The sequence below is a fragment of the Capricornis sumatraensis genome, chromosome 4 (genome assembly GCF_032405125.1).
Source record: "Capricornis sumatraensis isolate serow.1 chromosome 4, serow.2, whole genome shotgun sequence".
Classification (NCBI taxonomy): Eukaryota; Metazoa; Chordata; class Mammalia; order Artiodactyla; family Bovidae; genus Capricornis; species Capricornis sumatraensis.
This window is the reverse complement of record NC_091072.1, coordinates 72,410,521-72,437,850: the sequence shown is the minus strand read 5'-3', so window position 1 is coordinate 72,437,850 and position 27,330 is coordinate 72,410,521. Positions and strand designations below refer to the sequence as shown.

At 47.5% G+C, this 27,330-nt stretch overlaps 2 protein-coding genes across 3 annotated transcripts; one reads left to right on the top strand and one right to left on the bottom strand.

Moving 5' to 3' along the window:
* Positions 1-9,886: 9,886 nt before the first annotated feature.
* On the top strand, positions 9,887-14,035 carry LOC138078593 (keratin, type II cuticular Hb1-like). Its single transcript, XM_068971419.1, has 4 exons — positions 9,887-10,084; positions 12,054-12,274; positions 13,284-13,311; positions 13,820-14,035. The coding sequence occupies exons 1-4, from the start codon at positions 9,887-9,889 to the stop codon at positions 14,033-14,035; spliced, it is 663 nt and encodes a 220-aa protein (XP_068827520.1).
* A 6,425-nt stretch (positions 14,036-20,460) lies between these two features.
* On the bottom strand, positions 20,461-25,899 carry LOC138078854 (keratin, type II cuticular Hb1). Of its 2 annotated transcripts, XM_068971604.1 has the most exons (10): positions 25,531-25,899; positions 24,109-24,317; positions 23,294-23,354; positions 22,442-22,537; positions 22,051-22,215; positions 21,666-21,791; positions 21,232-21,452; positions 20,944-20,975; positions 20,649-20,705; positions 20,461-20,522 (listed from the first exon to the last, which is right to left on the bottom strand). In XM_068971604.1, the coding sequence occupies exons 1-10, from the start codon at positions 25,897-25,899 to the stop codon at positions 20,461-20,463; spliced, it is 1,398 nt and encodes a 465-aa protein (XP_068827705.1). The 2 variants fall into 2 exon arrangements, with proteins under 2 accessions (XP_068827705.1, XP_068827704.1); XM_068971603.1 differs by having other exon boundaries at positions 20,461-20,705.
* Between the last annotated feature and the right edge of the window lie 1,431 nt (positions 25,900-27,330).

The following is a 27,330-nucleotide window of genomic DNA, read 5'->3' as shown; positions in this document are numbered from 1 at the left end:
TTCTGGGCACTCTGATCCCACGAAGAGGACGACACCTAAGTCCCCCTCCCACCTTTCTTTCCCTTGCATTCTTGAATGTTCGTCACTCCCTTTCCCAAATCTTCTTTCCTCCTTGCTAACTGTGCTTAGAATAAAGTAATCTAGTTTCCATCATATGTGTGCATTTTTCTGTTCATTATTCCAGGCCTGGAACAGGTGGGTGGGATCTCCAGGAAACGGAGGGGGTGGGGTGGGGGACAGAGAGGCGGGCCTGCTGCTGGGCCTTGCTACTGTGTGCTCAGGGCTGGGGACCTTGAGGAGGGGTGCTCTGATGGCTCAGGGCTCTCTGAGGTAATTCTCTAGTGCTAGGAAGTGTCTGACACAGTGCTGGCTTATAGCAGGCACTGAGCAATGTTGAGAGAATGAATGAGTTCATCTCTGAGGTTTCTGATTGACCATGGGCACCTCCACATGAATGTTGCACTGATAATTGAAATTCAAGCAGGCTTAAAAACATCTCATCATTTTTCCCATCTACAGATGGCCCATTCATCAACTTTCCTTCTTTCTATTAGTTCTTTCTAATATCTCCAGCTTAAAACTCTTTGACACCTATTTTCCTTATCTAATGAGTCACCAAACTTTGTGAATTGTTTTCTCTGAAGAATGCCACCAGCAACTTCTTTTCTTGCAGTAAGTCAGACTGGGAACTCTGAATAAACTTTTTGTCATTAAAATTATAGATAATATACTTCAAAAATATTTTAATGCATCATGAGCTAGCAAGAACACATGAGAGATGATCAGAGTTGGATAACAATAACAGTGAGCATGGCTCCAGGGAAGTATGTGAATGATGAAGTCTGTTGGCATGGAAGGGGCATCTGTTGGTCATTGGCATTCAATGGATGGAAGCCCACTATGGTTAGGGGACAGGACACAAACCCTAGGCCCATAAAAGGGAGAATTGGATCCAAGGTCCATAATAGGCCCTGGATGACCCTCAGTGAAGAGGGAAGCAGGAAAAGAATCCGCAAAAAGAGAGGAAAGAAACATATATGTCTTGACCTTGGCTTTGGTAAAGAAAAGTTTTTCCTGATAATTTAAAACCACAAGTTTGCTCTCATCCAGCTCTAGGCTGGAGTTCACTTTTTTTTTCTTTTGGTGGCAAATACCCACAGTACCATACATGAGAACATTGTTTAAAATGAGCCCAGGTTGGTGGTTTTCCTCTGAATCTGGCAAGAGCAAATACAAATCCTTTCTAGAAGAATGCCATTCAAACCCAGGCTTCTAGGAATTCTTCCAGAGTGTTACAACAAATGGAAGCTCACAAGTAATCAAAAATCATGAAATGTGAACCAAGATGCTATCATAAGAGGGGTGAACAGAAGCATCTCACATCAGCCTAATGCCCAGGAAGATGACTAGTGTGTGTGTTCAGATTCTTCAGTTGTGTCCAACTCTTTGTGACCCTAGGGACTGCAGCCCGCTAGGCTTCTCTGTCCATGGGATTCTCCAGGCAAGAGTACTGGAGAGAGGATTGCCATGTCCTCCTCCAGGGGATCTTAATTGACTTTGATAAATTAAGGATGCTTTTTTATTTTTCATCACGTTGCATGGCTGGTAGTATCTTGGTTCCCCGACCAGGGACTGAACCTCAGCCCCGCTGGTGGAATCAGAATCCCAACCACTGAACCACCAGGGAAGACCCAAGGATGCACAGTCAGTTTTAGCTCTAGGGCAATCACTAAAATCAGTGTTTATTGTTTTTAAAAAAGCCAGTGCTAAAAAGCCAACAGAATAAATAATCTTGAAATATTTAAAAAATGTTTGATTAAATCAAAAGAAGGCAGGAAACAAACTTTAGAGAACAACAACAACAAAAAAAAACCACACCAGACAAATGTGAAACAGACAACAAAATTATTGACTTAAAAGCAATCATATCAACGATTACATTAAATGTAAATGTAAAGAACTCAGCTCTCAATAAGAATGAAATGGAACAAGACCCCATAGTCCTTGCCCCCTTGTGTCCTCTGCCTGCATTTTGTCCATGGAAAAACTTTAGCCAAAGAATAAGTTTAATCAGAGAAGTCAGAAAATGCAGAAACAAAGGAAAACAATCAAAGGAGACAACATAATAATAATGTAGTCATTAAGCATAATCAGGGACATTTAGTTCCCTCTCAAGGACTGTGGATAATATGCTGAGCCATATCCTATGAACCATCTTACAGATACTGAAACCCTCACCAGGTGGAAGAAGTTAACTATATGATGACCAGACTGTAGCCATGACATGCTGCTGCTGCTAAGTCGCTTCAGTCGTGTCCGACTCTGTGCGACCCCATAGACAGCAGCCCACCAGGCTCCCCCATCCCTGGGATTCTCCAGGCAAGAACACTGGAGTGGGTTGCCATTTTCTTCTCCAATGCATGAAAGTGAAAAGTGAAAGTGAAGTCACTCAGTTGTGTCCGACTCGTAACGACCCCATGGACTGCAGCCTACAAGGCTCCTCTGTCCATGGGATTTTCCAGGCAAGAGTACTGGAGTGGGGTGCCATTGCCTTCTCCGGTAGCCATGACATAAGCTGCTGTAATTCCAAGAATTGGCCTCAAGGAAATGAGAACAAACTGACATGGAACTGAAGGTAAACTATACCTAAAACAGTCAAGTTGACACTGGTCAGACCACTGATGACCAACCTCAAGATGACTGTCAGAGCTGACCGTGCTATTTCTGCATGTAACCCTCTCCTTCTGTCTATAAAAGCTCTTGCCCCCTGTCAATGGTGGGGGGAGTCAGCTTTTGGACAGGTGTCCACCTCCCCCACCCCTATCCTGCATCCTTGCTTGCTGGCATGCAAAATAAAGCAAAGTTTCTTTCCACCAGCCTGGCCTCTTTAATACTTTTTGAGCATTGAGTAGTTAGACTTGGATTTGGTAACAAGAAGACAAACAACTCAATCAAAATGGGTAAAAGACTTCAATTGACACTTTACAAACCTAATACAAAGATGTATTAAGGTTCAGTAAGTATGTGAGAATCAAGATTGCTGGGAGAAATATCAATAACCTCAGATACACAGATGACACCACCCTTATGGCAGAAAGTGAAGAAGAACTAAAGAGCCTCTTGATGAAAATGAAAGGAGAGTGAAAGAGTTGGCTAAAACTCAACATTCAGAAAACTAAGATCATGGCATCCGGCCCCATCACTTCATGGCAAACAGATGAGGAAACAATGGAAACGGTGAGAGACTATTTTTGGGGGGTCCAAAATCACTGCAGGTAGTAACTGCAGCCATGAAATTAAAAGACACTTGCTCCTTGGAAGAAAAGCTATGACCAACCTAGACAGCGTATTAAAAAGCAGAGACATTACTTTGCTAACAAAGGTCCATCCTGTCAAAGCTATGGTTTTTCCAGTAGTCATGAATGGATGTGAGAGTTGGACTATAAAGAAAGCTGAATGCTGAAGAATTGATGCTTTTGAACTGTGGTGTTGGAGAAGACTCTTGAGAGTCCCTTGGACTGCAAGGAGATCCAACCAGCCAATCCTAAAGGAAATCAGTTCTGAATATTCATTGAAAGGACTGATGCTGAAGCTAAATGTCCAATACTTTGGCCACCTCATGCAAAGAACTGACTCATTGGAAAAGACCCTGATTATGGGAAAGATTGGAGGCGGGAGGAGAAGGGGACGACAGAGGATGAGATGGTTGGATGGCTTCACTGACATGATGAGCAGGGTCCAGGAGTTGGTAATGGACAGGGAAGGCTGGCCTGCTGCAATTCATGGGGTTGCAAAGAGTTGGGCACGACTGAATGACTGAACTGAACTGAAGTATGTGAGAAGCTGTTCATCATTATTAGTCATCAGAGAAACCTAAATTAAACCACAATGAGAAAAAAACTTACCCACTAGACTAACCATTTAAAAGACTAACCATTTAAAAGACTGACCATCAAGTAGCTGGAGTAGCTGGAACTTTCATGGAGGATAAAATGATATAGTCACCTCTGAAAACAGTTTGCCGATTTCTTATAAATTTAAACATACACTTGCCAAATGGCACAGCAATTCCTCTCTTGGGTATTTATCTACAAGAAATGAAAACAGGTCCACACAGAGACTTGTACATGAATTACTTAGGAGCTTGAATCATAATAGTCCCAAAGTAGAAACAATAAAAACATTTTATTAATAGGTGAATGGATAAGCAGAGATATATTCATGTGATGATTATCACTCAGCAAGAGAAAAGAATGAACTACTGATTCATGAAACAACATGGATGATTCAAAACCATTATGCCAAGTGAAAATAATCAGAGTATATACTGTGTGCTTCTATTCATAGGAAGTTCTCCAGCTGGCAATACTAATTTCCATTGCTAAAAATCAGATCAATAGTTGTCTCAGATGAGCTGGGAAGATTGCTGCAAAAGGGTATGAAGGAAACTACTGAGATGCTTGCTGGAATGTCGTTTATCTTCATTCAGTGATGGTTGAATGAGGGCAAACATCTATCAAAACTTGTTGAACTGTACACTTGAAATGTGTGTATTTTACTGTATGTAAATTATCTCCCAATAAGATGGATAAACTAATGACTTTAAAACTCATAAGATACTTAGAAATAAACCTAACAAATATGTGAGAGAACTATGCCTAGAGAAATACAAACATTTTATGAAATGTTATAGGAAATGAAAGTTAAAATGCAGACCTAACTAAATGAAGAGATATAGCATTGTTGAAAGAAGACATTAATTCTCCTTAAATTGATTTACAGTATCAGTGCCACTACAATTGAATCCCAAACAAGGGTTTACATAAAACTTAATAAGCTGTTTCTAAAATTTATGGTGAAGAGAAAAGTTTGAGAAGAGTCAAGGCACTGATGTAAAAGAAAGAATGAATATTTGCCCTTTCAGAATGCTACAGAAATTCAGTGCAGTATCTATACAAGATTAGACAAATTGACCAATGAGGCAAAATAGAGAGCCCTTAAACTGATGTGTATTGTATACATACATATATAAAACATATGTATTGCATTATTTATGCTTATGACATACTGTATAATATATTGCATCATATATGTATATATGACATATATATATAAAATACATATCAATTTGGGGGCTCTCTGTTTTGTTACATTGGTCAATTATTCTTGTGTGTATATATGATATAAATATATTAAATAAATATGACATAAATAAAATTATATATAATATATAAAGTTAAATATACCTTATATCTATATCTATATATATCTTTGATCCATAGATCAATAACAGAGAAAGAACTATACATTGGTTATCCACATGGGAAAGAATGAAATTGGATCCCTGACTTCTGTGATACACGAAACCAATTTCAAGCAAATTAAAATTATACATGTCAAATGCAAAACTTTAAAACTCTAAGAAGAAAAAAAATGGAGAACACCTTTCTGATCTTGGTATAGAAAAGGACTTTTAAGCAAGTCACACAGAGTGCTTAATATAAAAGCAAGATAAGTTAGACTACATTAAAATTAAGAACTTTTATTAATAAAAATATGCCATAAAGAAAGTAAAAAGATGAGCTATAAATTTGAAAGTGCTATTTGTGACACATATAAGTGATAAAATAGTAATATCTAGAAATATAAAGAACACCTGTAATCCAATAGGAATAAGGCAAACAATCCAATAGAAAAAATGGTCAAAAGAAAGCAAATCCATATGGATAATAAACATTTATAGAGCTATTCAACCTTAACAGTAATCATGAAAATTCAAAGCAGGGTCAAAAATAAGATTGATTATACTATTTAATTGTTTTTTTTTAAGATATTCATTTATGTAATTGACTGTTCTGGGTCTTAGTTGCAGCAAACGGGATCTTTAGTTGCTGCATGAAAACTCTTAGTTGCAGTATGTGGGATCTAGTTCCCTGACCAGGGATTGAACTCAGTCCCCTGGCATCGGGAGCGTGGAGTCTTAGTCACTGGACCACCAGGGAAGTCCCCATTAAATTGTTGAAAAGTAAGATATGTGGAGAATGCATGAATCTTTCACACAGTGCTGTCATGCCACGTCATGCCTGTTACTCAGCTGTGTCTGACTCTTTGCGACCCCATGGACTGTAGCCCACCAGGCTCCTCTGTCCATGGGATTCTCCAGGCAAGAATACTGGAGTGGGTTTCCACTCCAGGCGATCTTTCCCAACTCAGGGATTGAATCTGTGTCTCTTGATTCTCCTGCATCGGAAGGCAGATTCTTTACCACTAGCTCCACCTGGGAAGTCATACAGTGCTGACCAAAGTGTAAATTGTTACTACACCAACTTTGGCAGATAATTTTTGTTTTGTCATATTGAACATTGACCATCCTAAGGTCCCCAAGTTCCACTCCTAGATCTTAGATGTGTATCAAAGAGAAATTCTCACATATGTGCATCAGGGGTCATTTAGAAAAATTGCTGTAGAATCAACTTTGTAGAATGAAAAAATAAAACAGAATAAAAACAGAATAACATAGAAGTGTAGTATATTTGCTCAATAGAATACTATGAATGCTAGGGGAGGAATCCTAGCTAAACAATGTTAAAAGACAAAAAAAAAAAAAAAGAAAGCCCTGTGTAACTGATATCCTTTTTATTAAAAAACAAACAAGAAAACCTTACAGATATATTTTTAGATATATGTAATGTATGTGATAAAACTTAAAAAAAAAAAAAAAAAGGCAAGGTGACGTTGATACACAAGGAAGTGGTTACCTCCAGAGTGAGGGGGAGAGGACAGAATGGGTTCTTGTGTCAGTAAGTTAGTTCATGGATATTTCATTACATTATTTAACAAATAATGAGATTAATATGCTATTTATAAGAAATGACGGAGAAGGCAATGGCACCCCACTCCAGTACTCTTGCCTGGAAAATCCTATGGATGGAGGAGCCTGGTTGGCTGCAGTCCAGGGGGTTGCTAAGAGTCAGACATGACTGAGTGACTTCACTTTTGCTTTTCACTTTCACTTATTGGAGAAGGAAATGGCAACCCACTCCAGTGTTCTTGCCTGGAGAATCCCAGGGACGGGGGAGCCTGGTGGGCTGCCATCTATGGGGTCACACAGAGTCGGACACGACTGCAGTGACTTAGCAGTATAAGAAATGAAACCTAAACATAAGGCTTGGTGAAAAAACTAAAACATATGAAAACCTGAACATGAGCCCTGACTGAAAACCTAGGTCCATAAATTGAAAGTGAAACATTAAAGTGATCGATTAGAGGATCAGAGGGCACTTTACAGTAGAAGTAATTTTTCATAAAATTTATTTCAGTTTATGTGTTGGATATGTATATAGGTACCGATTCATGATATAAATTAGATATACTTTAAATTTATTTAACTTTGCTTATTTAACTGGCTGTGTTGGGTTTTAGTTACAGCACATGGGATCATCACTGAGTCATGCGGGGTCTTTGATTGTGGTGCGTGGGCTCCAGAGCCTGTGGGCTCAGTAATTGCAGCACTTGGGTTTAGTTGCTCCCGTGGCATGTGAGATCTTAGCTCCCTGACTAGGGATAGAATCTGTCTTCCTTGCATTGCAACACAGATTTTTAACCACTGGACCACCAAGGAAGTCCCTAAAATGTATTTCTTATAACTTGAGCTATGGCTACAAAAAAAATTTGACAGCCAGTACCCTAAAGAAACTCTTGCCAAAGTACACTAGCAAATACAAACCCCAAAGTTCATAGCAGCATTGTTTGCTATGACCAAAAAAAAAAAAAAAGCACACATGTGTATATCCCTAGGAGCAATAATCACACTGGGATACTCTACAGCATGGCAACACAAACTAAGCTACATGCCTCAGAATGGTTGCATCTCACAATTAGAATGTTGAGGAGGGAGAAGCAAGTCATAGAAGCCTGCGTGTAATTCCATTTATAGAAGTCTTAAAGGAAGGCGAAACTAAAACAGCTGCTTAGGGATTCATACACATATGATACAACAATAAAGAAAACGCAAGGGGGTGCTCAACGCAGAAACCCGATAGTGGTCACCTTGGAGACTGGATGGGGTCAGAGGGAGAGGATGCTGTAAGCAGGAAGGGTCCGTCCCACAATGGGCTTTGGAGGTACTGGTGGGCACACAAGGGCTTGTTTTATTATATCACCATTTAAATCATTAAATCCATGTTATATATAGTCTTGCATGTATGAGAAATTTATCAAACAAAAGAAAAGGCTGATCAACTTGTGGTCTCTGGTCCCTGTTACTCCTTCAGTTTGGAGTCCTGTCTTTCCCCAGATTTCCTACCTACTAGTGGAAATGGACTCCCAGGCGAAGTCTCTCTCCCTGCTATCTGTCTTCTGCATTGCTACCAGACAGGCCTTCCCACACTGCATTGTACGTACACCAGGCTGCTGGCCTCTTCAAGCACCTTCTGTGGCTCACTGTTGCCCACTCCCAAAGCCCAGACTCCCCAGCTCCACACATTTCCCCCCACTGAAGTCCTTTTCCTTCCCCTACCCCGCTTCCTCCTCCTCCTGTTCTTTGCAGGTCCTTTCCAGCTCAGAGACTATCATGTTCCCCTCTGGGCTCACAGGACGGCCCCTTCCACCACTCCCCCAATCAGAACTCTGCAAATGCAACAAGATGAGGTCACAGAGCCCCCAGGAAGAAGAGGCTTTGTCCCTCAGAGCTGAGCATTCTAGGAGCTCTCTGGGCTAGAGCTGAGCTTCAGGGCCCACAGGAGGCTTGGAGGAGACAACAGCTCTGCTCATCATGGTGAGACTTGTCTATACGGCTCATCAGTTCACACAGGAGGAGGAGTCTCGAACTCCACCCAGATCTGTTGGACCCAGCCAGGCACAAGCTTGCATGCTGTGTCTTCAGCTTTTGGGGATGAGAGCAGGTGTGGGCAGTAAGAATAGGGCAGAGATTGGTGGGAGATGAAGTTTTACCGTCTCTTTTCATCCATTCCCCACACCCTATCTATCAATACCTTGGAAGGAAATTTGCACTGGGCTGGAGTGGACAGTTCCTATTCTCTGTTTTGGAGGGCCTGTGTGACTTTATCTGTTCCTTGGGGAAAGTGTGTGGACTTAAGATGCAGCCAGGCTCAGTCATTGACTGGCAGGGTTGCTCATATCCCTCAGGGTCCCTACTTCTTGCACGGTGGCTGAGCATCAGCTTGCCTGAGGGAAGATAACAGAGACAGGAACATCCCCCTGGCCTACTTCACAGGTGGTCCTGAGCCCCAGAGAGATGGTGGAGGGAAAATACTGAAGAGTGTAAGGCACTGTGAAAGCATCGGTCACTGTACCCAATTGGTTAGATGTTGGCATGTACAGACTGGATGCAGGAAGGGTAAAGGCCCACTGATTTTGCCCCTTGTCATCCCATAATGTTGTCCCAGAGTGGCCTTGGGTTTGGGGAGGTAGCTGGAAACTGGATCTTTTGTCACTGATTAATAACCTTCATCAAATTAGGAAAGTTTCTTCATATTCTTAGATTTGAAAAAGTATTTTTAAAATTTGGGAATGTTGAATTTTTTGAAACTGCCTTTTGTATTCATTTAGATGAGCCTATGTAGTGAAGGACGAGAATAGATTTCCTAGGTTTAGCTACCCTGATTCTTGGGGTCAGCTCTGTGTGGTCAGTCCAAAGACTCAACAGGCTGCGGCACTGTTACCCTTTGTGGCTGAGTTCACACTACCTTTGGCATCCACAGACCTGGTGGCCCACGTGCCATGGTGCCAGCCAAGTGCACTTCCTTCTCTCAACCACCGCTGGGGATAGAAAGGATGACCATTCCCACCTTATAGATGGAGCAGCAGAGGCTCAGAGGAGCCAAATGAGCCACCCATGATAGCAAGTGGGTGGGTGGGTGCTGGAATGGTCTTGCTGGTCTCCAGTGAGTGCACCTGCTGGTTCCTCATCTTCTTGATCAACCCCCCCGCACCCCGCTTGGCTGCCCCCACCTCGCAGTGCGAGGAGATAAAGGCAACAGTGCAGAAACACACGCAGAACCTGCGGCACAGCAAGGAGGAGCTAAACAGGCTGAACCAGGCCATCCAGCGGCTGACAGTGGAGGTGGACGGCAGTGAGAGCCAGGTGAGGGGCGGCGTGGGGGTAGCTGAGTGGTGATGCTGGTGAGGCATCCTACACTAGACTCCCCTCCCCAATCCTTTGGATAGAGTTTCTCTTTGTGACTGTCTGAGCAAACAGGAGTGTGGTTATGTGTGTATATACCATGCCTTCATTTGCCCAGGACTTTGAGTTTTTTTTTTAATGTGGATAAATAATTAACATGCAGGTAAAAACGTATGCATATGGATGCTTGTTTGCATATCATTTTTTATGTATATATATATTTTTAAGTCTGTATGTTTTGTGATTGTCCTACAGTGTGAAATTTGAGCCCATCTTCAGAAATGGCAAGATTCTCTTACCTAGAAATTCAGTATCGTGGATTCCCTCTAAAAACATGTAGATCTGGCAATGTTAAACTGGTCTCACACAGTAACATCCGGTGAGAGAAGAGAGGCCTCTGTCTTCTCTTTCATCTTCACATGGGGGTCATGCTCCTGCCGCATGCTGCAGACTCCACACTCCAGACTGCATCCTTTGACACTGGGGAAGAGGGATCTTTGCCATTTATCCTCACCTTGGCTGGTACTCTTGTCATCCTTGTCAAAGAGATGCAACTAGGCTCTGGCTCTAGCTCTCTATCTAAGGTGAAGAAATGAAAGACTGAAAACAGGAAAGACATCCTTGTGATTTCAGGAAAATAAGAGTGTGTATATTTCTTTGTGGAACTGGGTACTATCCATATACACTTTACATTTGGCCTTTATTCCCTCTCCCCTCTCTCCCCCCCACCCCCGCTATGCCCAGTCTTAGTTACAGCATTCCTAGTTCCCTGATCAGGGATGGAACCAGGCCCTGGGCATTGGGAGTGCAATCTTAACCCCTGAACCACCAGGAAAGTCCCTGGCCTATACTTTTTGATGTCTCCAGCCAGGCTCTGTAGGCACTTGTGTTTATTAGGCTTTAGGCTCCAGAAAGAGAAGGTTCCCACATGAATGCCCTCTTTCTCCCCACCTCTCTCCCTCTCACCTGCTCCTCTTTCTTCTCAGCCGCCCTCTTGGTCAAGCTCCTACCCTGGCCCATGCTCCACCCTGCAAAGGGAAGAGGTTCTGCTTCCAGTCAGTTCTCATTTTCTGCAGAGACAAGTGTCTCAGGCTCTGCAGGATATTCGTGGGGGTTCTCCCTTCTGCAGGAACCCCTGACTTTGAGGAGGGACAAACTGTTCAGGTTCCAGGGGTGACAGAGTGGTGGCTGGGTGGTCCCATTGTTGGCAGTCTCCCAGCAGCCTCAGTTGCTCTGATTCCCTGACTGGGTCCCTAAGCAGCAAGTATGCCTCACCAAGGCAGGCCTTTATTATCAATATTTTTTTCCCTAGAGACTACAAATTCCAGTCTCTTATCAGGAAAGGATACTCTTCCTGTTCATTTCCCTGATGAAACAATAACCCCAGGATGACATGCTAAAGTGCATTTGATGCGTCCCAGACCCTAGCTCATTTTGGAAGTGTCACTATACTAGATGTGGGCTTTCCAGGTGGGCTAGCGGTAAAGAACCAGTCTGCCAAGGTGGGAGCTGCAGAAGACACAGGTTCAACTCCTGGGTTGGGAAGACCCCCTGGAGGAGGGCAGGGCAACCCACTCCAGTATTCTTGCCTGGAGAATCCCATGGACAGAGGAGCCTGGTGGGCTACAGTCCATAGGGTTGCAAAGAGTTGGACGTGACTGAAGCGACTTAGCATACACACACATATACTAGATGCAAAAGGCTCTCAGTCACTTAAGATGGCTGGTCCCCAACCTCCACCCTGGGAGTGGGGCAGACACACAAACACAGATTTCAGAGCAGGCGCACTCATTCCTCTTAACGATCTCTAACTTCTCTTTGGCCCTCCGGCTATGGAGAAAGGTCTGGATCCTTGAGTGGGGAGGGGCTGAGGATGTCCTCCTGTCTGTGGTCTTCCCTTTGCCCCCAGGTCTGTGAACCAGAGAGAGGCAAGGACCCAGCCGCTCTGCAGGAGGAAAGTGCCTCAGGAAGTGCCAAGGGCAAGCTGGTCTGGCTGGAAGCTGCCCTGCAGAAGGCCAAGCAGGACATGGTGCTGCAGCTGCGTGAGTACCAGGAGCTCATGATCGTCAAGCTGGGCCTGGAGTTTGAGATCGCAGTCTACAGGAAGCTGCTGGAGGGCGAGGAGAGCAGGTGAGGGCTAGGCGGTGCTTCAGATGTGGTCAAGGCGAGGAGTAGAGAAGGTTAAGGGAGGATACTGCCTGGGTCCTCGCCAGCTGGGGTGGGGGATAAGGTGAGGAGAGGTGAGCTGGGTATCCAGGGATCTGTTCTCCTGGAGTCAGTTTTTTTCCCTCCATCTCACAGACCTTTGGACCAAGGGTTCCAGCTAACAAGTAACCTTAACACCAGTGATGAGTGACTCTTTCACTCCCAGGATCAGAAAGCAGGATCCAGTTTGTTTATTGAGACAACTGCAAGGACCAAGGCCCAGCCAGGGGGAGTAAGATCCCTGGTGTGGGTGCCTTCAACTCTGCTCCTCTCTCCTCCAGGCTGGGGGAGGAAGGGTTTATGGCAACAGATAGGGCCTGGCTTTTAACATTAGGCAGGTAGAGACCCAAGGGCTTCCAGCTCCAGCTGGGCCCACTAGGCTGAGGGGAAGGAAAGGGAACCCATCATGCAGCAGACAAGCTGCATGTATTGTCTCCTTTAAACTCTTGGGAAGGGGGTTCTATTATCCCCATTTTACAGATGAGGAAACTGAGTCTCAGAGAGTAAAAGACCACCTTAAGGACCCACAGGTAGAAACTGACTGGGTGAGGCTTGAACAATATTCTCCAGACAACTGACCTATCTCCTCTGGGATCTGCCTTCAAAATGCCCCCATCATGGGGTCTAATTTCAAGATAAGTTTAGGCTGAAGACAGTGTAGATCTTCCGCCTTCTCCCTTCTCTAAGAATTCTTCAGTAAAAGAATTATTTGAATTTAAGACTTAGCAGCAGCAGCAAGACAGGAAGGGTTGAGTGTAAAGGTCCAGGAGTCTTTACCCGAAAGCGCTGAGGGGATCTGAGAAACCCAAGTAGCTATCAGAATGGAAGGATTTCTGCCTGTCTGGAGAGGGCCAGAAGTGCTTTGTTTTGAAGAATGGTGAGTATTCTGCCTGGTAGATGGATTCACTCACCTGCTCCCTCCTTCTCCCTGCAGGCTTGGTCTGGGATTTGGGGCAGGAAATGTCAGTAAGTAAATAAGAGAGTAACTTGGGGGTGAGAGGGGCCACATGTTATCCCCTCCCCACCCTGGGTATGTATCCTCTCTGGGAAGGAAGTAGGGAGCCTCTTCCTCTGTGTGTCTCCCATTTGTGAGGGCTGTTTTTCCTCTTGGGGGTGGTTTTTTGGGGTTTGTGTGTATTGGGAAAAGGGGTTCTGTGGTCTGTTCCTTGGCGGGGGATCTGTTGATGTGTCCTGGGGTGTGGGAGGAAGGTCTGTGGATTATCCCAGTGGAAGAGACTGTTTCATTCTCACATCGGGGAGAATCTGGGGCTAACTCCAGGGGGGAGACATTCCGGAGTTTGTTTCTTAGGGGATGGGGTCTGTGTATCTGTCACTTTGAGGAGTCTGCCACGTCTGTCTCCTGGTAGGGGGAGGTGTCTGCGCATCTCTATATCTGTATGTCTGTCTTCTGGGGCGGAAAGGGCAGGGGAGACTTGGAGTTTTTTCCTCCAACAGCCGCTCTCCGCTCAGCCCTCGGAAGCGCTCCCACCGGCCTGCCGGGCTCAGCCTCGGGCCCTGAGGCACTGCTGCCGCTCAGAGCGGGTCCCAGCGGCGTGGAGACGAGCGCCCCTGGCGGCGGCTGTGCGCTCTGCGGCTCCCCCGGCTGTGTCGAGGGTTTACGCTGCAGCGGCTCACGCGGATGCTGAATCCTTCCTGCGCTACTCCGGAGAAGTCAAGGAACCCTAGCTTCCTCCTCAGTGACTTGGACCTGTGTCTCAGATGCCCGCTCCCACGGTTCCGACCCTCGTCTTATCTCTCCCTCTGGTCCCCCACCCTAGGGTATAGTCTTTGAACGTGGTTTACTGCACCACGGTAGAGCCGTCCCCAGTGTGGGCATAGGCTGGACGCTGTGCCACTGGGAAGCATGGTATTTGTCTTCCCTGGATCCAGCACCCCTCTCCTCTGAACTGCCCCATCCCCTTCTTTTCCTGGGACTCCTCCTCTGCAATAAAAAGTTATGTGGCAGTTGGAGCCTTCCTGCTGTTTGTGCCTAGATTCTTCAGGCTCTCTATCCCCAGAGCAAAGACAAAGCTGGCTGGATTTGGGGGAGGGAAAAGAAAAGGGGAGACATTACCAGGAAGCAACCCCACTTTGGGTGTGTGGGTCCATATGACTTCAGTTGATGGTGATATCAGAGGACCAGGATCTTGAGGGTTGGGGATGTTCTGTGTGGTGTGTGTGTGCGTGTGTGTGAGTGTGTGTGTGTGCATGTGTGTGTGAGGGCCCCTGGAGCTACCAGGAAAACCCAGTGAAAGGGAAAGAAGGGGTTGATTCATGCATGATGGTGGACTGATTCCCATCCTGGGGTCCGCAGGCAGCTAATCTTGCCAGAGTTGCTGAGAACTGCATTCATTGATCTGCTCAGTCTATAAGTGCCAAATGGCCACTGAGGGTCAGGCATAGTGCTTGGTGGGCAAGGCACTCTAGTCCTGGGCAGTGGTCTGGTGGTGGTGGGTGGGGGCAGGCCTTAAACCAGGAAATGGAGCAGAAAGAAATACAGTGATGGGGTTGAAGGTGAGCCCCACTCTACCGCCGTGGTGAGAGCACTTGAGGACAGGCACAGGGGAAAATGACCCTGGCAGATTAGGGCTGGAGGACATGGACACAGTTGGGTGGTCCAGGCTTTAAATGAACAAATCATCTGACCGTGGGCTGGGAACAACATACCACAGAGGAGGAAAACATGAGCTTTGGAATCAGAAATTCCAGTTTGGCTACTTCCAGGTCTCTGGTGCAGTTGGTCTGCATTTTCACAAGGCACCTTTGGGAGAGGGTGCAGAAGGTAGCCAGTTTGTGGCAGTGGGGGTGGCCTGAGAAAGGCTGGGTTTCTGGGTTCTTTCCTTGCCATACAGGCCTGAGAGAACCCTCCATTCAAGGAGCTCACATTCTTTTCTATTGCACAAAGGATTACATCACTGACCTATCTGGCGGACAGTGGTCCCTGCTTTCTATGTCCCTGGGTGGGGCTAACGTGAGTCATTGGTCAGAGGCCCAGGTTTACCTTTTAAGGTTTGCTAGTACCAGAAGGTCTGCTGTGTTTTCTGAGTTCCTGCCCAGAGAACAGGTACCCAAAAGGGCTACCTCCTGGATAAACAGAGCAGTCTCATGCAAGAGGAATGGGACCAGAACTTGGCTGGCAGCCTGCCATCCACCTGAGGAACAGGGAACAGGGCCCCACTGGACTCACGATCAGCCCCCTTAATCCTTTCTGACCGACACCAATGGTATAAACATTCTGACCAACACACCCAATGCAAAGCAGCTGCCTGAAAGCAGAGCCGCTCCTCCGCACACTTTTTCAGGTGGATTTTATGTTCCCTGCATTTTGCTAGGAAGTGATGAGATTTTCTGATATTCAAAGTCAGGTTTCTCCCCCTTCTGCCATGCTGATCATGTCAATGAAGGAAGATTATAGGAAGTGCAGAAGGAAGAGCTATGCCCCTCCCTGCCCCCACCCCCCGCCCCATGCACCCCAGGAGCTGCAGGCAGGATTGATGGTGAGCATGCTGCAACCAGTATCGCTGAGGACTGGTTGGAGACCACAGGTTTTCTTTCCAAATCCCAAGCCTGATGTCAGGCTAGAGACGCCAAGGGCCATGGGGTCAGATTTTAGTCGCTTGTTGGGCCCAGGCCAATGCTTGTGGTCTGGGGATCAATTTTCTGAGTGGCTTTCCTGGCCAAGGGCCACATTCCAGCCTGGGGCATTTATGGAGAGTCAGTCCTCGACTATTTACAAAGCTTTGTGAGTCGAATGACTTCTGAAGGGAGGAGAGGTGTCACCAGTTGCTTCTCATTGAAAGAGATCCTGAGGGTCAGCCCCATATGCGCCCACACCTGCCTCACACTTGATAGCAGCATTTGGAGTGTTGGATGCAACTTCATAGCATCCCTTGAGGACCGTGACCTACCTCATCCATCCATCTCCGGAGTCTGCCATGTAGTAGATATGAATGGCTGAAGCCCTGTGGTCCTGTGTGGTCCACTCTGTCCTTGGATGAATTGGGGCCCTGCTCTTCCACTATTAACCCTAGGGACCTCCTTGGGAGTCTCCTGATGCATCTAAATGCAGCCCTTCCTGTGATTCTAGCTACAGTATATCAACCAGTCAAGCTTGGAATAAGAAGAAAGGGCCCAGATTCTATTCCCAGTCTTGCTTTTACTGTTTCTGGGCCTCCTTCCTGCTCTCTCTACACCTAATGAAGGTTCATTTATCCCTTGCATTTTTCCTCCCTAATTAATCTCTCTACTGTTGATTTGTAAAAGAATAGTACCTAACACAGGGAGGTTTCAGAATTAAATATATTACTATATATAAGGAGCTGAAAACATAGTAGGAATTCTATGAATATAATCAATATTTCACTTACTGGAGTTCTTGGGAAAAGTTGTGAGTATCTTTGAAGAAGGCTGTCCAACTTCAAGAAGGCCAGCTGGTCTCCCTCTGTCCTGGCTGGAGCTGCAGTAATTGCAGGGCAAGAGGGGTAGGCAGAGGAGCCCAAGTTAGAGCTAGGGTTCCCCAGTCAGAGGGTAGCTCCCCAGCATGACCCCCAGCAGCACCTGCCTATCACCACTCGCACCACAGTGCGGAGTCCAGTTCTTCACACGTGACCCCGTCTCACCCAAACCAGTCCACTTGTGCACTCACACTGCAGTCATACAGAGGTATACACATATTCACACACATACGTGTTTCCACACAGATGCCCAGACATGTACGTGCACCTGGATGCGATCATTCTGTTCCACTCACAGACAGAAAGCTACAGACAGTGAGCTGTGAGGGATGAAGCACAGTGCGTGGCACCGTGGCTCCCTACTTCCCTCCAGCTCCTCGTGCCATCCCATGTCTACTAAAGAGTAATAGAGCTTTCACTGATTACAGGAGCCAGGACAAGGAAGCAACCTAAATGTCCATCGACAGACGGATGGATGGAAGAGGATGTGGTATATATATGCTAGAATATTCCTCAGCCATAAAGAATGAAGTGACGCCATTTGCAGCAACACGGATGGACCCAGAGATCATCACACTAAGCAAAGGAAGACAGAGAAAGACAAATATGATACCACTTATATGTGAAGTCTAAGAAAGTGATCCTAAGGGCTGTCTAGTCAAGGCTCTGGTTTTTCCTGTGGTCATGTATGGATGTGAGAGTTGGACTGTGAAGAACCTGAGCACCGAAGAATTGATGCTTTTGAACTGTGGTGTTGGAGAAGACTCTTGAGAGTCCCTTGGACTGCAAGGAGATCCAACCAGTCCATTCTAAAGGAGATCAGCCCTGGGATTTCTTTGGAAGGAATGATGCTAAAGCTGAAACTCCAGTACTTTGGCCACCTCATGCGAAGAGTTGACTCATTGGAAAAGACCCTGATGCTGGGAGGGATTGAGGGCTGGAGGAGAAGGGGACGACCGAGGATGAGATGGCTGGATGGCATCACGGACTCGATGGACAAGAGTTTGAGTGAACTCCGGGAGATGGCGATGGACAGGGAGGCCTGGCGTGCTGTGATTCATGGGGTCGCAAAGAGTCGGACACGACTGAGTGACTGAATTGAACTGAATGAACTTATTTACAAAGTAGAATTAGACTCACAGAGTTAGAAACAAACTTGCAGTTAGCCAAAGGGGAAAGATCAGGGGGAGGGATAAGTTAGGAGCTCGGGTTTAAGAGATTCAAACTACTATATATAAAATAAACAACAGGTCTTACTGTATAGCACAGGGAACTATATTAGATAACCTGTAATAACCCCAAATGTAAAAGAATCTGAAAAATAATATCTATCTATATATATACTGAATCACTTTGCTGTATACCTGAAACTAACACAACATTGTAAATCAACTATATTTCAATTAAAAAAAATAGAACTTTAAATGGCTAAGGGACCTTAGCATCTATCTGGTCCAAGCATTTTTTTTTTTCCACTAGTGAATACACTGAAGCCCAGAAAGAAGAAGTGCCTTGCTGAATGTCACACAGCAAGATGTTTCATTTTCTTTACCATCCTGCATCATGGGCAATATGTATGTGATTCATTCACTCTCGTGCCTCTGCCTGAGCCTGTCTAGGACTGGGAACCTATAGGGAGGTGAGGATTGTGGAGCTGGGGTAGGTAAGAGGTCAGAGCCAGAGAGAGGGTGAGAGAGTGAAATATGACAGGTCATCAAGGTCCAGCTGGGCTGATGAGTCTAGTGAGATGCAGAGGGAGGAGTCAGTTGAAGGAGCTGTCTCTCAGGACCGGTGGCTCCTGAACTGGGCGTGGGAGATGAAGCTGATACTGGGGCCTTGGATCTGGACTCCAGATAAGGTCTACTTCTGAGCTGTATGTTGTCACAGCACAGAGGGCTGGTTAGAACAGTTGTGGATTCTGGAACTCTCCAAGGGCTCTGTCCTCAGAATTCCATTGAAGGGTGGAGGGGACACATTGGTGGTCAGAAGACCTAGGATTAATCCTGTGCTTTAAAAGAGCCTGTGTCTTTCCAGACCTCTCACTTCTGGTCTCAATTATTTCTATTGCCCTTAGTGATGGAATGGGGACTCCCATTTCTGTTAGCTTCCTGGGCCTGGATCCAAAAGTTTTGAGATTCACTGTGCTGTATACGTGTATATTCAGGTATTCAGTTCGGTCTCTAGTGAAGCTGAGGGGCCATCGTCCCACTTGCACCAGCACTTGTAATATCATCATCAGTGTAAGGGGGACAGTTTACTGCAGGGAGGAGCTTGATGGCCCAGAAGATGTGGGGATTTCTCTCTATGCTTGGGTCTCCGATCACAGATATAAGTGTAATGATAGTCAGGCCATGGCCCTTATCCCAGGAAGGATTTCTATTTTATATTCTGCAAAAGAATACTACTGACAATAAACACATGTTGTGGTTATTTTGTGGCAAACACTAATTATTTTACATATATTAAATTCTTTCATCCTGCCAATAACCCTAGGAGGTGAAAAAGAGGTTCTCTTTTTATCATTTCACTTTAGACATATGGAAACTGAGGCACAGAGAGGGTAAGTAAACGGCTCAAAGTCACTCAGCTACGAACAGAGCCCAGTTTTGGACCCATGCAGTCTGGATCCAGGGTCTGTGTACTCACCTCTGGGCCACATCATCTTTTTGCTTCTTGTTATTGTCTAGCTTTGAGGTAATTTATCAGTGATGGAAGGTCTCCAAACCCCAAAAGGACTCCATTTAAAAAAAAGGCAGTCATATCAAAGGCTTTTTGAAAGCTTAAGTCATGTTCATATATTCACCCCTTAAAGAATTCTCATGAATTACTCAGGTATGAGTCTTCTCCACCAAAGCCAAGAGTGATGTTTCCTTAAGCTCTGAGTGACTGGTGAATCTATTCATAAGTGTACACATGTGCACAGAGGTGATTTCTGGGAGGCAGCTGTGGTTTAGTGACATGACCACTAAACATGAACAGGAGGTTCAAACCCCAGCTGTGTGCCACTGAACTCAGGGTAGAGCCTGGCCCTGGCTACTGTGGGTCCCTGAGCTCTAGTTTCTTCCTCTGCAAGACATCTTGTGAAGGTGGTGTGGATAAAATTACAGGATATAGTGCCCTAGCACCGTCCTTGGCTAAACCCGAGACTGCTGTGAGCCCAGGGAAAGAGACCTGGGGTTTTCTCTGCTTTATGTTTGGGGGCTCTCCTAAACCTCGACCCTGAGGAGGATAACATAAGTACAGACAAAGCTCAGGGTTGGCTACATTGGTTTATTGGAAACACAGATCTTGGAAGAGGTGAACACAGCAGAGAAGGAAGGGAGATGCTGGGACAGGGTGGGGACTCTGGCCATTGGCCCCACGACAACCCAGAGTAGGGTCTTGGTCCTCCCTGCCCTGGGGTCCCTTCCTGTGGTGGCCAAGGGGACTGTTTTCTAGGGTAGCCTTTCCCAGAGCGTGCGGCAGAACCCAGGAAGAGGGCATTACGCACAGGCGTGAGAAGCCAGGAGTGGGACGGACCTTTCGAAGTATGAGGGAGGAAGCCTAGGGCTTGCTCCACCCAGAGCTGGGGTGGCGGCGGAGGGGGCGGGGCCATGCAGGGAGGGCCCTGCCGGGCTGCGGGGGAGAGATGCCCGGGCGGGGCCTGAGTTGGGAGGCCTAACATTTGCGACAGACGCTGGCGCAGGAACCCACGCCGTAGGAGCTGATGCCGCAGGAGCCCACGCCGCCCGCGCCCAGGCCGCAAGACGTGACGGAATTGCAGGGGCCGCAGGGCGCGCACAGGCCGGTGCTCACCGCCAGGTTCCCGCTGCAGGGGGCGCTGCAGACGCTGCCCGTCACCGGCCGGGAGCCCGACACGCAGAGGTCCCCGCAGACGACCCCGCCGCGGGAGCTGCTGACACCTGCGAGCCCCAAAGACTGAGTCAAAATTCTGGGGGACCGAGGGTGCCGCCTCTCCGACTATGGCCCTCTCCAAGCATCCTTACAACTCTAGTCCAAAAGAAGTCGTCCTTCCTGCTGTCTGACCCCAAATCCCTCTTCCTGTGATGCCAGCCCGCTCATATTTAGGTGTCAGAGAAAACACTCCTATCCTTTACAGGAAGCAAGTAAACCCATCCACACGGGGCCTAGGATACTCACAGACATTCACGGACCCAACGCCTTCACACAGTCTGAGAGGGAAAAAGAAACAGGCAACATTAGTGACTGAATCAGAGCTGCAAACAGAGCTCCATAACTTCTTGGAGTGGGGTCCACGAGTGGTAAGAAGGAGCAGCGTGTCAGAAGGAAGAGTCCTCAGAATACCCCACCTCAAACTGATAAATGATAGGTTTGCCCCAGACCTGGCCATTGCTCAGCCAGGATCAAGGAAGTATTTATGTAAAGGGTGGGAATGGGCAGCCAGGGCCAGGCTGGGATGGGCCTCACCTCTGCTCCTCGCCCTCCAGCAGGCGCCTGTAGGTGGCGATCTCGATGTCCAGGCCCAGCTTGGAGTTCATCAGCTCCTGGTACTCCTTGAGCAGGCAGGCCATGTCCTGCTTGGCCTTCTGCAGAGCCTCCTCCAGCCCGGCCAGCTTGCACTTGGCATCAGCGAGGGCTGCCTCGCCCTGCTGCTCTGCCTGGGTGACTGCAGCCTCCAGCTTGGAGTTCTAAGGGCCCAGGAGAGAACAAGGTGGGTTATGGTCTCTCCACACAGCAGGAATCACCCCAGGAACAGGCCTCTCCCCTTCATCACCTGGGGCTCGCTGAGTAACCACAAACTGGGTCTCAAGTCATGCAAGTGGACTGGAGAATGAATGGTGAGATCCAACTGGGCACACACACTGCCTGTGGGACTCTGGTGGGCCACAAAAAAACCCTACCTGGCACTTGGCATTCTCGACCTCAGCCGTCAGCCTCTGGATCACGCGGTTCAGCTCATTGATCTCCTCCTTGGTGCGACGCAGGGTCTCCCCGTGCCGGATCACTGTGGCCTTGATCTCCTCACACTGGGGGGAAGCAGAGAGGCTCTTGTAACTCAGGATGGGATGTACCACCCACTCAGAACAACACGGATGATTTTCAGGTTGCCAGTGCACAGCCTGTGAAACCGTAATGGCAGCCCTGTCCTCCCACTATAACCTGAGAGCGGTCTGTACTTCTTTCACCACCTCTAGGAATCAGAATCCCCAGACAAAAGAAATCTTGTTAATGTATACCTCCATCCCTTCCATCATGTCTAGTAGGCAGGTGTCCTGGACCACTCACCTTGCTGCGGTACCAGCTCTCAGCCTCGGCCCGGCTGCGGCTGGCAATGTCATCATACTGAGCCTTGATCTCAGCCACAATGTTGTCCATGTTCAGGTCCCGGCTGTTGTCCATCTTGACGATGACCGAGGTGTCTGAGATGTGGGCTTGGAGAACTCGGATCTCCTGCAGATGGTGGGGCGGGAGGGTGGAAGGGTCTTGTTTACACCTTGGCTTCCCCCACCACAGCGTGTACCTGCCTTCTCAGCCCTTCCTGGTCTCCAGCCCTGGCCCCCTCTGACAGCCTCATGGACTGTAGCTCCTGCCCCAACCCCTGTCCAACTCTGATCACAGAGCAATGCCCTCTCTTCCAGGCCAGCTGCTACTTTCTGCCCAGACCACAATCACTCACCTCCTCATACAGTCGCCGAAGGAAGTCGGTCTCCTGAATCAGGGCCTCCACATTGGCCTCAAGGTCTGATTTGCGGAGGTAGGCACAGTCCACATCCTGAGAAGATGGGGAGTCTTTGAGCAAAGAGGACCCCTGGTGATGATCACCTGAATTCCTCTCTCTCCTCACACAGTACTTGGAGGTGAGGGGGAAAGGATTCCCTGTGTTCCTCTTCCTGTCTTATCTCCATGCTGCCCTTCCCTAGAGGCATCTCACAACCTCCTCCCCTTTTAAGAACAAATGCCTTGTGCCTTGGAGGTGGACCACTAGCCTTTCACTCCACCTACCTGAGATCTCTTACCTCCCATGTCTCCTTTTACCCTAAGCTTGCCAGACTGGCTCCCTCGCTCAACCACCTTGACCCTTCCCTATTTCCCTACAGTCCTCCAAAACTCCACCTGGCCACTGTTGGCTCTGCTCCATCCTCCCCCTAGACCCTGGGAATGTGCTCCCCGTCTTAACCAGACCCCTGAGACACTAGACAGGACACCATCCCTCCAGAGAGAGACTGAAGCCTACAATGCCTCCATGGGACCCCAGCCACAGACTATCAGCTCTGAAGCAGCACAGAACGTCCAGAGATCAATTCAGTCAATCCCCTGCATCAGGTCAGGGTGCTAGTAAATTTTACAAGGTTACTGCCCTTGTCAAAGCCTTGAATGTGCCTTTGATGACCTGATCTATGGGAATTTCCCATCCTGACTCGGCAAGGTCACTGCACCCCGCAGGGAGGTTGAGAACATAGATCTCCCCAACAAGAGCATGCCATTCTGATATCCCTCATGTCTAGCTTCCCAATCCCATGTTACTCACCTTCTTCAGAGCCACAAACTCATTCTCGGCTGTTGCTCTCAGAGCAACTTCCTCCTCATACCTGTGGAAAGAGGACAGAGGGAGGTCACCACCTTACAGGAGTGAAGGGGACAACACTAGGGACCTCCCCACATAGCCAGATCCCTGGCAGCCCTGCTGGGTCCTCTCTGGTTGGACTTGGGGTGTGTCTGTGATTCTCTCTCCACTTGGAATTGAGGGACCCAGGAGGTGACTCTTCTGGAACCTCACAGCCCTGCTGCCCAAACTGCTCTGAGGTCACCTCTGGAGGAAAATAAGGACTCAGCACCGGCCAGGAGTGGACAACAGCCCCTCTGGGGTACTGCAGCCCCAGCCTCTTCCCATCTGGGTGTCCAACCTAGCTCAGCTGGGGGAGGACCTATGGATCTCAGAGGCCATCAGCATTAGAGCAACCTAGACAGTGGGACACCCAGAGACCCAGCACCTGGCAGCCCTGAGAGACACTGAGACTCATATCACATCCAGGTGCTACAGGTGGGAGCCTGAAGGGCCAGGCCTGGGAGAATGCAGAAGCCTCCTCCCCACAGAGCACAGGGCACTGTAGCTGGGTGATCAGGCTTCCAGAAGAGAAGCCTGAAGGAGGAGAGAGAGAGCTCCTAGGGAATCATGGCCCTACTCATAGGCATCTGAGCAATGACTGCCTGATGGGAAGATCCTGCTGCATACCACCAACTTGCCCTGCATGGTCACATCCCCTTTGAAATTCTCCAATCTCATCCAGTGGGTTGAATCCATGTCCGGTTCCTGTGCCCAACATCACCCCCAGCCACACTCACTTCTTCTTGTAGCCCTCCAGCACCTCCTGCAGGCTGTTGAGCTCTGAGGACAGCCTCCCGCTGTCAGCCTCTACACACTCAGCCTCCCGCCTCAGCGTCTCGATGTAGCCACTGAACAGGGGCTCGAGGTTGCTCTCGCAGCACTGGCGGTTCTGGTAGAACCGCAGCTTGGTTTCCAGCAGCTTGTTCTGCTGCTCCAGGAAGCGCACCTGCCATTTGGGGTGGGAGGAGGGGTCAGATGGCTCCTACTGCCCCAAAGCCTATTTGGGGGATGGAGGGGCTTGGGGAGGGTCCTGATTGCTTCAAGGTAAACTCCAAAACCATTACTTTTTCTGACAAAGGTCCATATAGTCAAAGCTAAGGTTTTTCCAGTCATCATATATAGATGTGAGAGTTGGACCTTAAAGAAGTCTGAGTGCCAAAGAATTGATGCTTTCTAACTCTGGAGATGGAGACTCTTGAGAGTCCCTTGGACTGCAAGGAGATCAAACCAGTCAATCCTAAAGGAAATCAACCCTGAATATTTATTGGAATGACTGATGCTGAAGCTGAAGCTCCAATACTTTGGCCACTTGTTGTGAAGAGTTGACTCATTGGAAAAGACCCTGATGCTGGGAAAGACTGAGGGCAAGAGGAGAAGGAGGAGACAAAAGATGAGATGGTCGGATGGCATCACTGACTCAATGGACATGAGTTTGAGCAAGCTCTGGGAGATGATGAAGGATAGGGAAGCTGGTAGCTGCAGTCCATGGGGTCGCAAAGAGTTGGACAGGACTGAGTGACTGAACAACAACCCAAACCAAGAGCTCAGCAGAGATTAGACAGAGGGGACTGTGAAAGACAAGGCGACTTCTGGGTTTCAAGATAGTAATCATGTTTGGATTTTCCATATTAGGGTGAGAGCAAGGGGTTGGGAAAGATAATTTCCTCCGCAGGTCAACTGAGTTATCCTGACCTGCTGAGTCTAGATGGCATGCTGTCGGGAGCCAAGTAGAGCTCTTTTTGCATTGGACTGCCCCATCAGTGCCCAGTCCAAGTTTAGTATGGGTGGGTTCAGGAAAGGTGTGATCAAGGACTCCCACTCAAAGGCTGAACTGTGGTCCTGTTCCTGTATCTTAGGTGCATTTCTTGAGTCTTGTTTGCATGTATACTTTCTTCTCTGACATGTGGTTCAAGCCTTGTCCTTGTCTGTGTGTAGGGACCCTGCCTGTCTGGACAGAGGTTGTATATAGTAACAGTGCTGTAATCAGGAGCCCCTGCTCTAGACTCATCTCTCTGGTCTGTCTGTGCCCTGGATGTGTGTCCATCTCCTCCATCAGCCTGGGGGCTCACTTGGACCACATATCTCCTGCACCCTGACTAACCCTTGAGTGCCCACCCAGGAAGGGAAGGTTCAGGGAGGGTGTGATCAAGGACACCCACCTTGTCGATGAAGGCCGCGAACCTGTTGTTGAGACACTTGATCTGCTCCTTCTCCTCTTGCTTCACGCACTGCGCATTGGGGTCGACCTCCAGGTTGAGGGGCGTGAGGAGGCTCTCATTGACTGACACGGTGGTGATGCAGGGAGGGCTGAGGCCGCCCACGCCGCCGGAGCGGTACCCGAAGCTGCGGCCGCAGGAGCCGGCACGGAAGCCCCCGCAGACGCTGCGGCTGCCGAAGCCCCCGGTGAGGCCGCGGTAGCAGGAGATGCCGCGGTAGGGGGCGGCCGTGATGCAGCAGCGGCCGGGCCGGGGTCCGCAGGCGGAGACGCAGCTGAAGGCGCGGCCACGGAATCCTGATCCGCAGGTCATGATCCTTCTGGAGGTGTAGGCTGCAGAGTACAGGAGAGGTGAGCTAGAGTCTTGTGGAAACTCCAATGTCCTCCTCAGAGAGCCGGGGTCCTATTTATGCTCAGGTCGGAAGGGGCTTGGCTATGCAGATGCGGTTGTGGCAATGTGTGCTTTATGGGCTTGCGTGGCTAGCTGAGGTCAACGCCTCTCTAGAATGTGCTTTAATAGTGGCCCGCGCCCTCCTCTGTGTAAAAGATGCCAGTCCCTGGGCTGTAAGGGACTCAGCATGTTTCATCTTCAAAGTGCCTTGCCAGCTGGGCATGCAGTCATCTGAGGAGACTGGAAAGAGAAGGGCAGGGCAGGAGAGTGGAGGGAGGAGCACGGAAACCAGAAGTGGTAGAAGCAGGTGACCTGTGTGTGTGCAGGTGTGAGTGGGGGGCCTAGAGAGACTGGGGTGTTAGCAAGTAACTTCTGGAAGTTTCCATCTCAGTAGTGGGCAAGACTCTACTGTTACATAAAGCTGTATTTTCCCAATCTCCAGTGAGTCCAGTTGGCTGCTGAAAAACATCTGACTTTTCCTGCCATGACAGCAGTCAGCAGATTATTAAATATTTGTGTTTTATGTTTTCTTTCACTTTTATTATGAGAATTTTCAAAATTAGGAAAGTTGAAGAAATGGTACCTGTATAACAAACACCCTGATGTGTTCCAACCAGGTACCCACATTCAAGAGTTATTAACATTATGCCATATTTGCCTTCACATTTGCCCAGTTATCTGATGATTACAGAAAGCATAGCATGGAACCCTTAAATGCTTTAGCATGCATTTCTTAAGAATAGAGACAGTACCATTTTTCACAAGCAAGAAGAATAATTCCAAAAAATCATTTACTATCCATTCATATTAAAATTTCCTAACGGTCCTATGATTTTTAAAAATAGGTTTTCTTGATTTAACTTATGGCTCTATCTCTTGTATTTTCTATACACTGAAAATTAACTCTTGAGCTGGGCTGTTCAACATGGTAGCCAACAGACACATGTGGCTATTTAAATTTAAATTAGTTAAAATTAAATAAATTAAAAATCTAGTCTTTCAGTCACATGCCATGCATGACTAGAAGCTACATTATTGACAGCACAGAAACAGAACATTTCCACCATCACACCAGTGTCTTTCGGATAGTGCTGGTCTGGAGGCTTGATTGGGTTTAACTGAAACATTTTTGGGCAGCATACATCATAAACAATGCTTTATAACTCTTACTGTATCACCCCAGAAAGCACAATCAAGTTGTCCTATTACTGGTGATGCTAAATCAGATCACTTGAGTGTGTTTTCCCCTTCACAATTAGAAAGATCTCTGTAGGGCAATAGAGGTTCTGTTTTCTTTTTACTGGCCACCTACTCTGTTACCAATACTATATGCCATAAATGATCTCTGATTCT